Here is a 14659-nt window from a genome sequence, read left to right on the forward strand (position 1 = left end):
AGGTGTAAAGTAACCTTGGTAAGGTGTGTGTGTGTGTGTGTGTGTGTGTGTGTGTGTGTGTGTGTGTGTGTGTGTGTGTGTGTGTGTGTGTGTGTGTGTGTGTGTGTAAGTAAATTTCAAAGCCTTAGTACACAAAGAATGTATTGCTTTAGGAAAATATGGATTCACAACTTTGGTAAGACTTAAGAGTAAATAAAACTATACATCCAGTCAGCTTTTGACAGCTGAGGTTACTTACAACTGACTAGTTTAAGTCTATGTAGAAAAGAAAGAATAAAAAATACTGGCTCATACAGAGAAAAGAAAGTAAATGTCTATTTTGACATTTAGTATACTGTAATAATTGATTTTATGGTCTGTTTTGATTTTTTCTCCAGGAGTCTCTGTGTTACATGCTTTATGGTTCTTTTGGGGAGTAGGAATGAAGAAAGTTGCTTCTGTTACATAAAGATAACAGTTGGTAATTGTTTTTATCTTAGAAACTGAATGAAATAGGCATTTTTTTTTTTTTGAGTGCTACCTTTTCCAGTTCAGTAGTTTGACATCTATCCGAATTTTCATCTTAATGATCATTTAACCAGCTTAATATGTTTTAGTCATGCTTAAATAGGAAATGCCTTGTTTAGGGCTTACAATTTAAACAGCAGGACTGAATTGTTTATGTTCAGCAGCCTTTTTAGTATTGGAATTTTTACAGCTTTTAGGTTTGTAAGGCTTGGAGACTGGTTGTATTCAACAAGACAAACAGGTGCTTTCCATTTCCTTACAGATGAGTAAAATTCTATTTTGCATATGTACCACATTTTCTTGAGCCATTAATCTGCTGAGGGACATCTAGGTTGATTCCATATCATGGTAAACAGTGCTGCAATGAACATGGTTGTACTAGTGACTTTAGTGTGGCCTGGTTTGTGGTCCTTTGGATAAATGCCTAGGAGTGGGATTGCTGAGTCATAGGGAAGCTCTATGTTTAGTCTTGTAAGGAACCTCCATACTGCTTTCCAGAGTGGTTAAAGGAGCTTACATTTCCACCAGCAGTGTAATAGAGTTCCTTTTTGGCCACATCCCCTTCAGTACTTGTTACTGTTACTTTTCCTGATAATAGCCATTGTAACTGGAATGAGATAGAATCTGGGTTGTTTGATTTATGTTTCTTTTGTGGCCAGAGATATTGAACAGTTCTACATGTGTTTATTAGTCAATCTTTTTTTTCTTCCTCTGAGAAGTCTCTTTAAGTCTTTAGCCCTTGTATTGATTGGTTTGTTGAGTTTTTGAGGCTGTATTTTTGGGGGTTTTAATTTTTTGAGCTCTAAGTATATTTTAGATCTGAGGCTCTTGTCTGATGCATAGCTAGTGAAGATTTTCTCCTCTTCTGTGGGCTTGGAAAAAATTCAGTAATTAAGTAAGCCAGAGCCAAAGGAACATAGGCTGCATCATCCCCCTCATTTGTGGTAACTAGAATATGCCTATGCCTAGAATATACATACAGATACGTATTACATATATATAAGCAATACTCTGTGAAATTAACTCCCAAGAAAAGGAAACGAGACATTTTTTAGTTGCCCTTGTTGCTCTTGTCTTTTCCTTTGGTCTTGTTTGTTTGTATTTGTGACAAATACAAAGGAGGATAAGGGAGGGCACATAAAAGGTAGAACAAGGATGAACAGATAGAACAGGATACTCACTGGACACTTGAAAATGAACTGGATATCTTGTGGGTAGTGGGGACTGGAGGGAAAAACCAGGAGAGCGCGACGGAAGGGGAGGCATGGTTCAAAAATAATTGTACTCATTACTCATTACACCTGATTCAAGTATCTATAACACTTGTATAGCAGCTTTACAATAAAAAATGACAAACAGCTACTGTAAAATAGTGGTTAGCTGCTTTCTTTGGCCTTAAAGAGAGTGTTTTTAAAGGTTGAGTTTTACACTTTTGATTTTATTCTTCTGTAGTCTTTGGAGAATTTGGTGCTTTCCTAAAGTCTTCATTAGATATTGAAGGGATAAGGATGATTATAAGAACTAAGATTTATTGAACACTAGGTGCTGTTAGGTGCTTTACATACATTACATCATATTTAGGCCTCATAGTAAGTACATTAATAAGTGCTTTCTTAGAGTCTGTTTCCTAAGAACATGAAGGCTTAGGTAGATTGAACTAGGGTAAGGTCTAGCCAGCCTTGGTTTTAAACACACCTACTTAATCATTTGTATATGGAAAGATCAATGGTAGTTTATATTTCTGAATGATATTCGGTAGTATCTGTTACTATTTGATCCTTAATATGTAGGAATTTTGTTTAAATTTATTGAATTTTATATGCATACATATATTCAAATTAGAAAAGCTAGCTGCTATATTCATTTTACAATATGAGCAGAGAAAGTATTGCAGATTAAATTGTGGATTCATTCATTCATTCATTCATTGCCCATCCTGGGGCCTTGAACTCAGGGCCTGGTGCTCTTGTCCCTGAGCCTCTCATTGTTCAAGGCTAGTGCTCTGCCACTTGAACCACAGTGCTCGGCTTTTTCCATGTAGTTTATTGGAGATAAGAGTTTTATGGACTTTCCTGCCCCAGCTGGCTTTGATCTGTGATCGTCACATTGCACCTTCCTGAGTAGCTAGGATTACAGATGTGAGCCATCGGCGCCTGGCTGACACATTTAGTTTTAAATAGCTCTGTTTCTTTTTAACTACTTACTTTGTAATATACTTTTAGTAATGAATGCCCTTTCCCAATCTACCCACAAATTTAAGAATTCTGGTTTATGTTTTTTATCATGAATGAGTGGCATGCATAGTTTTTACATCTTCATTTTTGCTGTTTATTCTTATGTCTTTAGTGGATTTTTTTAATCATTAGGAAGAATATTTTCATGAGATTAGCTTAAACTTGTGTGTGCTGTGTCTGATAAAAGAATAACACAAGGGAGCTTTCATGTAGTCATACCAAATACATTTATTTTGGATTAGTTTATCTGGTTTATTCTTACTCTTTTAAAGACCTATGTCAAGTTAACTGTTCCCAGGTTTCGGCTTACTTGCCTAGCATAGTTTACAGTACGGTCTACAGATATTATTAGTAGTTATTGTCGTTGTGATTACTTACACATCCTGCACTTCAGCAAGCCTGGGTATTTCTATTTTATAGCAGCACCTAATACTTAGGGAATAGGTTAGAGGCATGTGAAGACCTTTCAATAGTATTTTATATTGCTACTTTCAGTGATAGATTTATTTACAATATTCAATATAAGGAAAAATTGTATGACATTTTAGTATCACCTACAGGATACTTGGTCAAATTATATTAGAAAGCTTCTGAAAATGTCTTAAGAATGTAAATTCATTTTATCACATCAGTGCAGACATTGTTGTTTAAGCCCATTCCCCTGTACCCCAACAGCAGTGTTAATACCAACAGAGTGTTAATAATTGGCCACCATTTATATAACTCCTTAAAAAAATTAGCCAAATATTTACTAAGTGTTAAACAGAAAATTTAAAACCATTGAGCCTTAAAAGCTAATTTTAAGAGAAAATAATTGGTTTGGGTGTGGAGATTTTATAGTTGGAAAACAAGTCATAACTAGACAATATTTTTCAATTAGTGCTTGAATACCAGAAACTTTGGTGCTATTCTGTATTCTTCAAGTAGTGTGTAAACTGTTTGGATTACAGTGTTACTATACAATAGATGTAAGGAGAGTAGTTAATGTGTACCTTGTGTGTATTTGATAGGTTTGGAGATGAGTGACATATAAGACGGGCTAAGGTGCAGGTATATCCCTCTAATATTTGAAGTACAGCATTTCAGATACACATATATATCAATAAACCATATATTGATCATAGTAATAATGTTGTATCTTGTACTTAGAGATTTTTAGTTAACTATGACAAAGGAAAGATGAGAAACTGATGTGTTATATGTAGTGTGTTATATGTAGTTATATGTAGTATATTATATGTAGTACTAACTGTACACTTGTAATTTTATGTTGTCTTTATAGGAGTGAATAAAAATATGATCTGTTTCATCATTACTAATGTTGTTGGTGTGCATTGTTCTTTTTTCGGTTTTAAAAGATCCTTTATCTTGACTTTGTGCTTTATTTGAATCAATTTTCAAAAGTAAACAATATTAAGAGCATAAGAGAATTTATTGTATCAATCGTAATGAACATCACAGAAGTTTTTGGAGGTTTATAGTGAATATTTATGGTGTCCTTTCATCTTTTAGTATCTTTTTGTCAAAAAGTTTCTTTTTAAGTTTAAAAGTTAATTGAGTAAAAAAATTAGGGCATTTGTTTTAATATGAATAACATTTACTTAAAGCATTTCAAAATTTGTTGTGATCTTATATTCTTATGAGAATTTATGATAATCAAGTGTAGCTCAATTTAATAATTATTTTGTCAAGTATGTGTAGTACAGTAACAAAGGATAGGATTTGAAGTTAGAGACATTGGGTTTGTGTCCTGGCATTGTTACTCACTTGCTGCTTTATCTTACAGGGGACAATATTGTGTCAAACTGCCCATAAAAAATGTTATGAATGCTAACTACTGATTTAAAGTTTTTCTAATTCTTGTCATAAGGAGAAATAGATTTTTGTATGGCAAACACTGAGTATAAAGATAAAGTAATATTTATACATTTTTGTTAAACATTTGTCATGCAGTGTTTATAACTTTGTTTTTCAACTGTAATTCTCATGGTTGCTACTAGGTATATGAGATTAAAAACCTGTTTCAGATTTATAAAATGATTTTTGTTCCAGCTTATGTCAGTTGTGTATTTGCTATGGTGAAGTAAAAATTGCATTTTGGTGAAAGTATAAGATTGATTAAATATGTAGATTGTATATAAAATTGTAATAATGGAGCCAAATTATTTAAAATACTTTTTTATTGGAATAATTTCTTACTCTATCCAATAGCAAAATCATTTATAGTTTTACTTGAACACTTAAGAAATCTTTATGTTCAGAAGAAAGGTTGAAGTTTCTGTATGTAAATAAAATAACTTGATTGTGTTACTCCTCTTGTAAACTTAAAATTGAATTATCAAGATCTAGAATATTGTATTAAATTTTTTTTTCTCTCCAGTCATTTTTGAAGCATTCTGTTAATTTTTGGTGCCTTTTATTGATTCTTAAAGATAGGAAAGCTTTGTTTTTGTTAAATAAAGACAGGTGTGCTTATTAATCTTGTGTGTTTTTAAATGACTCATTCATTTTCTGTTGTAGTTTATTAGTATGTGGGTGAATAAAGCTTTATCAAAATAAGTAATATTCCCAGTCTCTTGATAATTAATGACCTCAGACCATAAAATTATATTTTTTTTGCAGTATCCCTTTTACTATTCAGCGACTATGTGAATTGCTAACAGATCCAAGGAGAAACTATACAGGAACAGACAAATTTCTCAGAGGAGTAGAAAAGGTATTTATTTTATTATGGGAATTACATTAAACTGCAGCCGTACGTATTTCAGAAAAGAACATTAATAAGGTCTTTTTCAAGTACCTTTTCTTGAATTAGGTTGCCTTGTTTTCTAAATTACGTTTCGGGGGAGGATAGGTAGATAGGTGACAGGAGGGGGAAAAGAGGGCCAGAAGCAATCACTTTCAAGTTTAAGGAAAACAATACATTATCTCTTTAAATATCTATAATGTGTTACAAAATATTAAAGGTTCTGAGTAGCTCTATAAATAATATATTTGGAGAGTTTTGCCAACTTGTAGAATTCTGGAGCTCAGAGAGACTCTGAAGAGATAACTTGATAGAGGTGTTCACATGTTTAAGTGAATATGGAGCTAAGAAATTGTCTTTGGAGTGAAGAATTGGAGCAACTGAGATTTGACAAGGACTTATTCTCAGTTGATAGTTGATTGTAAATCATAGTCTAATGTTTCAAAAGATTTGGATTCAAATCATAGTCTAGTGTTTCAAGATTTGTATTTTAAAAGGCAGTTATTTTACCCTGGGAACAGGATTCCAAAACTATTGGAATAGATCTGAGGGCCTTACTGAACCATTATATGCTGTGTTTTCATGTGCTCAGTTGAGTATGATTCCTGAAGGGGAGGAAACTGCAGTGGTTTATTGGTGTTTACTTTTCAGCCAAAGGTCCATTTTAGAGACTTGGATGGCAGTATATCATAGTGACTACTATACCAGAAGCATTGCCTACAAATCAGTGCAGAGGTGCTTCATGGTTCTGTGTCTGTGGGCCAGTTATGAATCTTGAGTCTCACTTTTCTCCTCTGGAAGTTGGGATGATAGGACTGCAAGGGGATTAAATACCAAGCACCTCTTAAAAGGATATTGCTACAAAGGCTGGAGTGTCTTCTTGAACTGCATAGGAAGCTCTGGATATTGGATATTTCTTTATAAGGAAACCATTTATGCTTACACTAAGAGGCTTGGTCTCACATTAATCTTCAAAAGAGAGCATGAGTCTACTCTTGAACATATGGTACATGATGTTAAGGCTCCAGAATAAATAACTAGGGTAGAAAAAAATAAAATTAGCAAAAACCAGATGGTTTAGTAGTATTTTCTTTCAGTCCTTCATTTCTCTTCTCATCAGTTTTCGTTTTAACCTTGTCTTTTCTTTTATTAGCCAAGTTGGAATGACGGAAGCTTAACCCACTGGAATGATTTTTGAGAAATTTAAAACAATTAACAAACTTTTATGTCATAGTGATTTTCCTTCATATTAAATCACCAATTTTTGTTATTGCAGAATGTGATGGTTGTTAGCTGTGTTTATCCTTCTTCAGAGTAAGTATGGAAATTTTTTTTCCCCCTACTTTGGGTATATCATTTAATTTTTCTAATACATTGCTAATAACACATGCATTGTGCTGATACACAATGTGATACATTATTAAATTTTAATTTAATATATTCGTAAAATAGGTTGCATTTTTCACATGTAATTAAATATAACATTTAATCATGATAGCCGACTACCTAGTCCCCAAAATAGACTATTATCAATAATTAGTACCCATGTGTTTTTTTCTAGTAAAGAGATTTGGATTGAAGAAATTGGTAATTTACTGTAATTCTACTAATATTGTTGGGCCCTGACCTACCATCCTAGGGGCTTTTAGAACATAACTGATAGTTTGGAATAGCTACTTGATGATGGTATTCCACTTTGTGATACAAAAGAAATGGTAGTTGTCAAGATTTATGAGGCAAGGTAAGGACTCAGTTTAGGACATATATTCCTTTTTTTTTTTGGTCATGGGGCTTGAACTCTGGGCCTGGGCACTGTCCCTCAGCTCTTCATCTCAAGGCTCTAGCGCTCTACCACTTGAGCCACAGCACCACTTTTGGTTTTCTGGTGGTTAATTGAACATAAGAGGCTTTAAAGACTTTCCTGCCCGAGCTGGCTTTGAACCCTGATCCTCAGATCTCAGCCTCCTGAGTAGCTAGGATTATAGCCATGAGCCACCAGCTCCTGGCTAGGACTATGTTCTTAACCTTAGCATTATTGACATTTGGAGGACATAATTATTGTGTGTAGACTCCTTGGGAATTGTAGGTGTACCAGTGCCCTTGGCTTCAGTGGACTGAGCCAAGTGTCTGTCCTCCATCTCCACTTGCAGAACCTTCAGAGATTGCCACATGTGGGGAGCCAGGTGTAAAGGACAAGAGAAGAGGTGGTCTCCTTTTGAGAAACACTGGCTTAACATGCTTCCTGTGCTTTCATAGGGACAATAATAGTGAATTTGTTTTTAGAACTCGTGGTTTACCTGTGTTGCTAAATAAGATGCTAAGTTAATCCTCTAATGCGTTCCTTCGCAGAGAAACTATTAAAAATTGTATTTTTTAAAAAAGAGCTTATGTTTTGAACATTATTTTTTAATTTTTTATACTGCTCTTAGGACTTAAGCTCATGGCCTAGATACTATCCCTTGATAGTTTTTGCTCAAGTTTAGCACTCTGCCACTTTGAGGCACAGCTCCACTTGCGGGTTTTTTGAGGGGTTGGTTAATTGGAAATAAGCCTCATCAGTTTTCTACCTAGGCTGGCTTGAACTGAGAAACTCATATTTCAGCTACCTGAGTAGCTAGGATTACAGGTGTTAGTCATTGGCACACGGCTACTTAAATATGGATGCTTTGCTAATGAATGTGGGGTAGTTTGGACACTGAAAGCTGCAAAATTAAATCTTCCATTCTCATAAGATGTTACAAAAGGTCTTAAGACACATAATTCTTACATAAATAAATAAAGAACTAAGCCATCCATAACTTTTCTTTTAGGAAAAACAGTTCTAATAGTTTAAATCGGATGAATGGTGTTATGTTTCCTGGAAATTCACCAAGCTACACTGACCGGTGAGATTATTGTTTTTTAAAAAATACATATCAATAAAATCAAAAATAGATCCAAAGACTTCACATTTTCCCGATTTTGAATAGCAAGTTTTAAAAGGAAGTTGGACATTTTTATTATGAAAGATATGGGATATTCTAGATCCTAATGTCTGTCCTAGATAATATATCTAAGTTATACTGAATAATAGGTAAATCTGTAAATCAGAATTACAGCAAATACTGTGACATATACATAAACATACTATAGTAGGAAAGACTTGCTACAAAAATAGAAAATAATGTTGATTTTTCTTATAGGTCTAATATAAATGGCCCTGGAACACCCAGGCCACTTAATCGACCAAAGGTTTCTTTGTCAGCCCCTTTGACAACAAATGGTTTGCCTGAGAACACAGACAGCAAAGAGTCAAATCTACAACAAAGTGAAGAGAAAAACCACAGGTTTGTTTGTGTGTTTTAAATTAAAGGAGCAAAAAGTTTTCATAGGAAGTCAACATTTATGGTTTTTGCGCTATTTACAACCAGTGAGTTAAGCTTTGTAAGTGGTGAGACTGCATTAATGGATTGTCATCATTTCCATCATAGTAGATGTTATAAGTCATCTGGAGATGCTGTGGAGTACACTGGAAGGGGTGCAAGGGACTCCACTGTCTTCACATTTTCATGTCCTTGGGGGGGGGTGGTAATTGGAAAATGGTCATATTTTGAGGAACAGAACCATGCTTTCCTGCAGTTGTAGGCACCATGGCTTATGTCTGTAACTTTAGAACAGGTGAAGGTGAGAATTGTACAGTAAGGTCATGTAAATGGCCAAGTAGGCCCTCTGAGAGGTACTCATCAAACAGTTAAAGTTGCCTTGAAATTGTTCTCTTTTTTTTTCTTTGCACAGATGTAATTTAACTTTGACACTAAAATGCAATTTAAAAATTGATACCATAAAAATGAGACTGTAGAAGATAAGGAAAATAATGTTATTAATGATACTTTTGAAAAACAATTACAGTGATTCTCCACCATCTGAATCAGAAGTTTCCTCAGTAAGCTCTATAAAAAATAAACATCCAGATGAAGATGCTGTGGAAGCTGAAGGGCATGAGGTAAAAAGACTAAGATTTGACAGAGAAGAAGTCAGAGAGTCGGCCAGTCAGACAACTGCCGGTGAGATTTCTTCAGTTGAGGTGGAAGAAACAGAAACATCTTCATCTCAGGATAAAGACAAAGAAAGTAGTCGTTCCAGGCAGCACTGTTCAGAAGAGGATGAAGAAGAGGATGAAGAAGGGGAAGAAGAAGGTATTTAGAGACCATCTGTAAAAGGGTGGTTAGATCCTCAGTTTTTTACACTTTATTTTTTTGTGAAAGAATTTAATGTAATGGAACTCCTTAAGTGCTGATGTTGGGCTTTCCCCCCAGGAATGTGTAGTTACTGCTCAGTTTCAGGGAATATGATTTGAACTATGGAATATCAGAATTCATGAAACTTAAATTATGAAGGTATTTGGAAAATAAAATTTAACAACAACATTTGCTTATTTTTAGAGTCTTTTATGACATCAAGAGAATCGATTGCAGAAAGAAAAATTCAAGAAAAAGAATCTGATGATGCCTTAACTGTGAATGACGAGACTTCTGAGGAAAACAATCAAATGGAAGAATCTGGTCTGTCTCAAGCTCAGAAAGATTTGCATTGTGAAAGTAGTGAAAGTGCAGGCCCTGAAGGTAGTGGTTCTGACTGCCAGGAGACAGAAGAATTAGTAGGATCCACTTCCAGTAAAACTGGAGAGATTGCCTCAGAATCATCCATGGAAAATGACGAAGCCACGGAAGGCACAGATGAACCAATGGAACAAGACTAACTACTTAGAAACCTTTAGATACAGTATTTTACATACAGTCCTGGTTTTACACTGTATAAAACTTTTATGTAACAAAGTGGACCTTTAGTTTTACAAGAGAAGCAGGTTGTAAAATAAAGTACTTTAAGAATAAATCCTGAAAGAGTTGTACCTTTAAGAACTGTGAATATCAGCTCCTTTGGGTCCTGCTTACTGCTGACAGGTTTTTGGTTTGGGGTGGGGGGTCTGGTCAAATCAGTGGTTTGTGTATAGATTTTTTTTTTAATTTAGAATTAAAGTTTTTAAACTGGAAGGTAATTATAATTTTGAAAAACTTTTAAAGATGAACATGTTTAGTTTATACACATACAAGGAAGCTTTTTGTCTTGTCTTTTTCTGACAGCTTTAGGAGTTTTCATATTTTGGTCATTGTTTCAGCATTTTAACATGTGAATTATAGGGTTTCATGCTGGTTTCCAGATTTTATTGTTCGTCTATGTACAATGGAACTTTAAGTCATATATACATATATATATATACATATATATTATTCTAAGGGGGGAAATGTTATATTTTTCTGTTTCTATAAGAGATGAATACAGTGGATACTTTTTCTATTGGTAATGATTGAGTTCACCTCTTTCAGAAGACATTTTCTTTCTCTTCTGAGTAAATCAAATAAAATCTGGCCCTTGTGAAACCCTGGAAATCTTAAGTCTGTTGAAATACCAGGTTAAACACATTCCAAGAGACCTGCTCAAACTAAAATTCTTTTGTATACTTCTGAGGTGCCTGAGGGGGAAAATGACTATTATTTATGAGGAAATGTGCTTTATCTCGGAGATTGTGTTCAAACATAGTTTGCTGTTTTGTAGAATGAGCGCTTACGGAGCCGGTATGTGACTGACCATCTCGCAGAATTGGACAGGCTCCTTAACTTTTTGCTTGTGTTTCTGAACATTGTGAATATTACACATTTCTTTCTAAATTATTCTAGAGTATGCACATGTCAATGGTACGAAACACCAACAGTACTGGAAGGATCCACATACTACTTTAGTAATGTACCTGAGCTAGGATGACTGCAGTTTTAGAGGTACATAGAAGCCACCATAATGGGTATGACATTTTGATGGGAATTAAATATTTTTGAACATGCTTCTTCGACAGCCAGTGTTACGTTTTTCAGATCAACACAAAGCACAATGATTACTCTAAACTCAATATTTTCAGATTCACATATTGAAAGTCATGCAAGCTGCAACCTCCCTGTCAAAATTACTGGCTGCCAAATTTATACCTGTTTCTTCAGCTGTATCTTTTGATATTTAGAATTTTTAAATTTCTGTAAAGTAGATTTTGTAGAATGTAATGTGTTTACTGCCTTTGTGAAGCGGTATATAATTGTATAATTTCTGTGTGTAAACTGAATGCTTGGGCTTTCAATACAGTATTCATATAAAGCAATAAATGTTAATGTTATGAAATAATCGAGTACATTTTTATCAGACAAATTCCCTTAAGTTTCAGTTACCTGAATACACAGATGAACTTAAAAGCTGATGCAATCGATCTCTGACATTGTGTCATATTCTCTGGGTGATTGGAAAGGAAGCCACAGTTACGTTTTGACTACTTCCAATTTCTTTGACTAAAGACACCACCATCGTTGGCTCCGTTGTTTGTAGAATAATATACTACTGACTGCTTGGTACTGTCGCTTTCACAGCAGCTACGTTATGTACTTGTGAATGTGTCTTAACAGTTGAGATTAAAACGGAGTGGATTTTGTACCCAAGAGGGAGAAAAAAAAAATCAAACGTTGTAATTTTTTTTGCTACAATATTAAGATGAAGCAAATTTTAAATGTGACATTCATTTTTAGTGATTATTTTTTTGAGGAATTTTGCCAATGAGAACAGATTTTAAACATTTTAAGTTTAGAAATCTTGGGATTTTTCTTTAGGGTATTTATGAAATTGTCAATAAACCTATTCTCTAAGCTCCTGTGACCTTTTGATAATTTTTATTTTCATTGTAGTGCCATGGACCATTTGTAACCAATCGATTGACTTCTGTTGGTTATAAGTTGAAGACTTAGCATTGTGACTTTTGAGGTCTGTGGTTTTGTTTGTAAACTTGCAATTGCTATTTTTGCAAGGGCAAATGTATTTCTTTATTAAATAAAGTACAATAATGGTGAATGTACCAAAACATCACTTAACTCTATGAGAAATCTTCATTTTAATCTCTATAGTTTAATAGTTTTGATATTTATTAGATCCTCATGTTGATCACAGTCAGACTTGAGATACATGTAGAAGGCAATGGGATATCTCCTGTAGGTAGGATAGATGGAATGTGTGGTTTCATTTGTTGCAAAGTGAAACTGCTTGGCTGACTTCAGGTACTGTTGGCTACTGGGAATATGTTTCCATGGTGTGCGCATAGGTGCACTTGGCATAGGCTTTGGTCAGTGAAATGGCAGTTCTGATAGTAACTCATTTGTGACTGTTTCTGAGGCTTTTAGGCAAGTTTCTTTGGCACCTCAAGGGAAGTTGTAGTAAAACATCTAAGAGAATCAAAACGAATCACTAAAGTGTTATTTGGTGTTGAAACTAGCCTGTAAAGAGAATTTGAAGATGCTGAGGAGAAAATTGGAAATATAAACAAAATAGCTTCTACAACCTTGCTCCTTGAAGAAATGGAAACAGTTCTTAACGTTTTTAAACTTTTTTTTTTTTTTTTGGTCGATTGTGAGGCTTGAACTCTGGGCCTGGGTGATGTCCCCTCAGCTCTTCAGCTGAAGGCTAGCGCTCTACCACTTGAGCCACAGCACCACTTCTGGTTTTCTGGTGGTTAATTGGAGATAAGAGTCTCACAGAGTTTCCTTCCCCAGGCTGGCTTTGAACCGTGATCCTCAGATCTCAGCCTCCTGAGTAGTTAGGATTACAGGCATGAGCCACTGGCCCCCAGCTTTTAAGCTTTTTTGGGGGGGTCAGTACTGGGTTTGAATTCAGGGCCTTTCGACTCTCTTGGATTTTTTTTTTTTTTCACCTCTTGGCTAGTGTCTACCAATTGGGCCACACCACCTTTTTGCTGGTTATTTCCTGGATTTGTCTTCCCTAGGCTGGCTCTGAACTGCTATCCTCAGATCTTAGCCTCCTCAGTAGCTGGGGTCATGGGTGTGACTCACTAGTGCCCAGCCTCAACCTTTAAAAAAGTACATATTTTTCCATTCTGAAAAGTGTGGTGGAATAGAAATATGTAAGTGTAATTTTTTTAGTGTTGATTCACAAGTTCACACACATACACCTTTCAGACTTGTGGCCAGAGCACTGGAATTTCATTTATAGAGCCATAACAATTTGGAAACTATCCCAAGTCTTGGGCCAGAAAGTGTGATCTGTAAAAGCATTGAGATTCAAAGGATTTTATTTTTCTGGTGTAGATAGGCATGTATTTATGCATTTTTCATTTGTAAGTCAGCAAATTTTCAAATAATGTAGATGTAATATACTAGTTTGCCTATAAAGGTACTTGAGCAGAATATAAAACTGCTACAGTGTTTGATTATGAAAAATGTAAGATTGAAAATGCAACTTGTAGAACCAAAGGAAATAATGTCGGGTAGTCATTCAAATTGTCTTCTGAACAGAAGTTTCATAAACATGTTGATTTTGATAAAATGATCAGTTCTCACAATTTGTGCTAATCATAAAATGGATACATGCAAAAACATCTTGTAACTTTATATGGAATTATTAAAATTAGATTTGCTGGGTTATTGGCCTAATAAGGATGCTAGTATGTATTGGTTAGAATATATTTCACATTAAAAAAAATACCATTACACTTCAGAACTTTTATTTCATCTTGGAGTCTAGATTACTTTGCCAAATAAATGTATTATTTTCATAATGCAATAAAATATAAAATAGAATATCTTCATGTGTGCAATTATTTTATTTACTAGTTCACCCTTGCTTCCCTCTACCCACTCTATAGTGAGGAGCAGGTATTTCCTGATCTCCAGGGAGGGAAGCTGGATTCATGGTTTTATTACAGCTCTTTCTGTAGTGCCAAATAGAATGCAGCCAGGTTCAGCCCATCATTGTGGGAAAATTTTGCCAGGATTTTCAAATGCAGGATTTGGCTGTAGCCTACATGTACAGGTGAACATTGGCGTTGAAATCTTACTCTGACAACGATGTGGTTAAGTGTAATTACACTTAACAATCTGCCCTTTCCACTTGATCTTTTATCTCCACAGAACTACTGGCTACAGTATGCGCCTGGTTCCAGGTGTGGGCTGCTAAAGGAAGACTGGTCCTTCCACTGACCAAGAATTAAGTTGATATGTCCTTGGCTATGTTTGCATGTAAAATGATTCTGTTCCCTTGTCGTATAGCAGTGTTAGAGCAACAGGTTTTAGTTTGGAATTTAGTTTGGTTT

General features: G+C 34.8%; 1 protein-coding gene across 2 annotated transcripts in view; it reads left to right on the forward strand.

The window, feature by feature from the left end:
* The window catches only part of Ppp4r2 (protein phosphatase 4 regulatory subunit 2), a 48776-nt gene extending 34861 nt beyond the window's left edge, over positions 1 to 13915 (forward strand). For both annotated transcript variants that reach the window (XM_070018971.1, XM_070018972.1), the window contains exons 4-9: positions 5364 to 5457; positions 6764 to 6801; positions 8298 to 8372; positions 8670 to 8813; positions 9376 to 9662; positions 9909 to 13915. In XM_070018971.1, coding sequence (XP_069875072.1) covers positions 5364 to 5457; positions 6764 to 6801; positions 8298 to 8372; positions 8670 to 8813; positions 9376 to 9662; positions 9909 to 10225 — 955 coding nt within the window. In that variant the 3' untranslated portion in view covers positions 10226 to 13915. The remainder of the gene's footprint in view (positions 1 to 5363; positions 5458 to 6763; positions 6802 to 8297; positions 8373 to 8669; positions 8814 to 9375; positions 9663 to 9908) is intronic.
* The last annotated feature ends 744 nt before the right edge of the window (positions 13916 to 14659 follow it).

This window comes from Dipodomys merriami, unplaced genomic scaffold (genome assembly GCF_024711535.1).
Source record: "Dipodomys merriami isolate MVZ:Mamm:240054 unplaced genomic scaffold, mDipMer1.0.p SCAF_13, whole genome shotgun sequence".
Taxonomy (NCBI): domain Eukaryota; kingdom Metazoa; phylum Chordata; class Mammalia; order Rodentia; family Heteromyidae; genus Dipodomys; species Dipodomys merriami.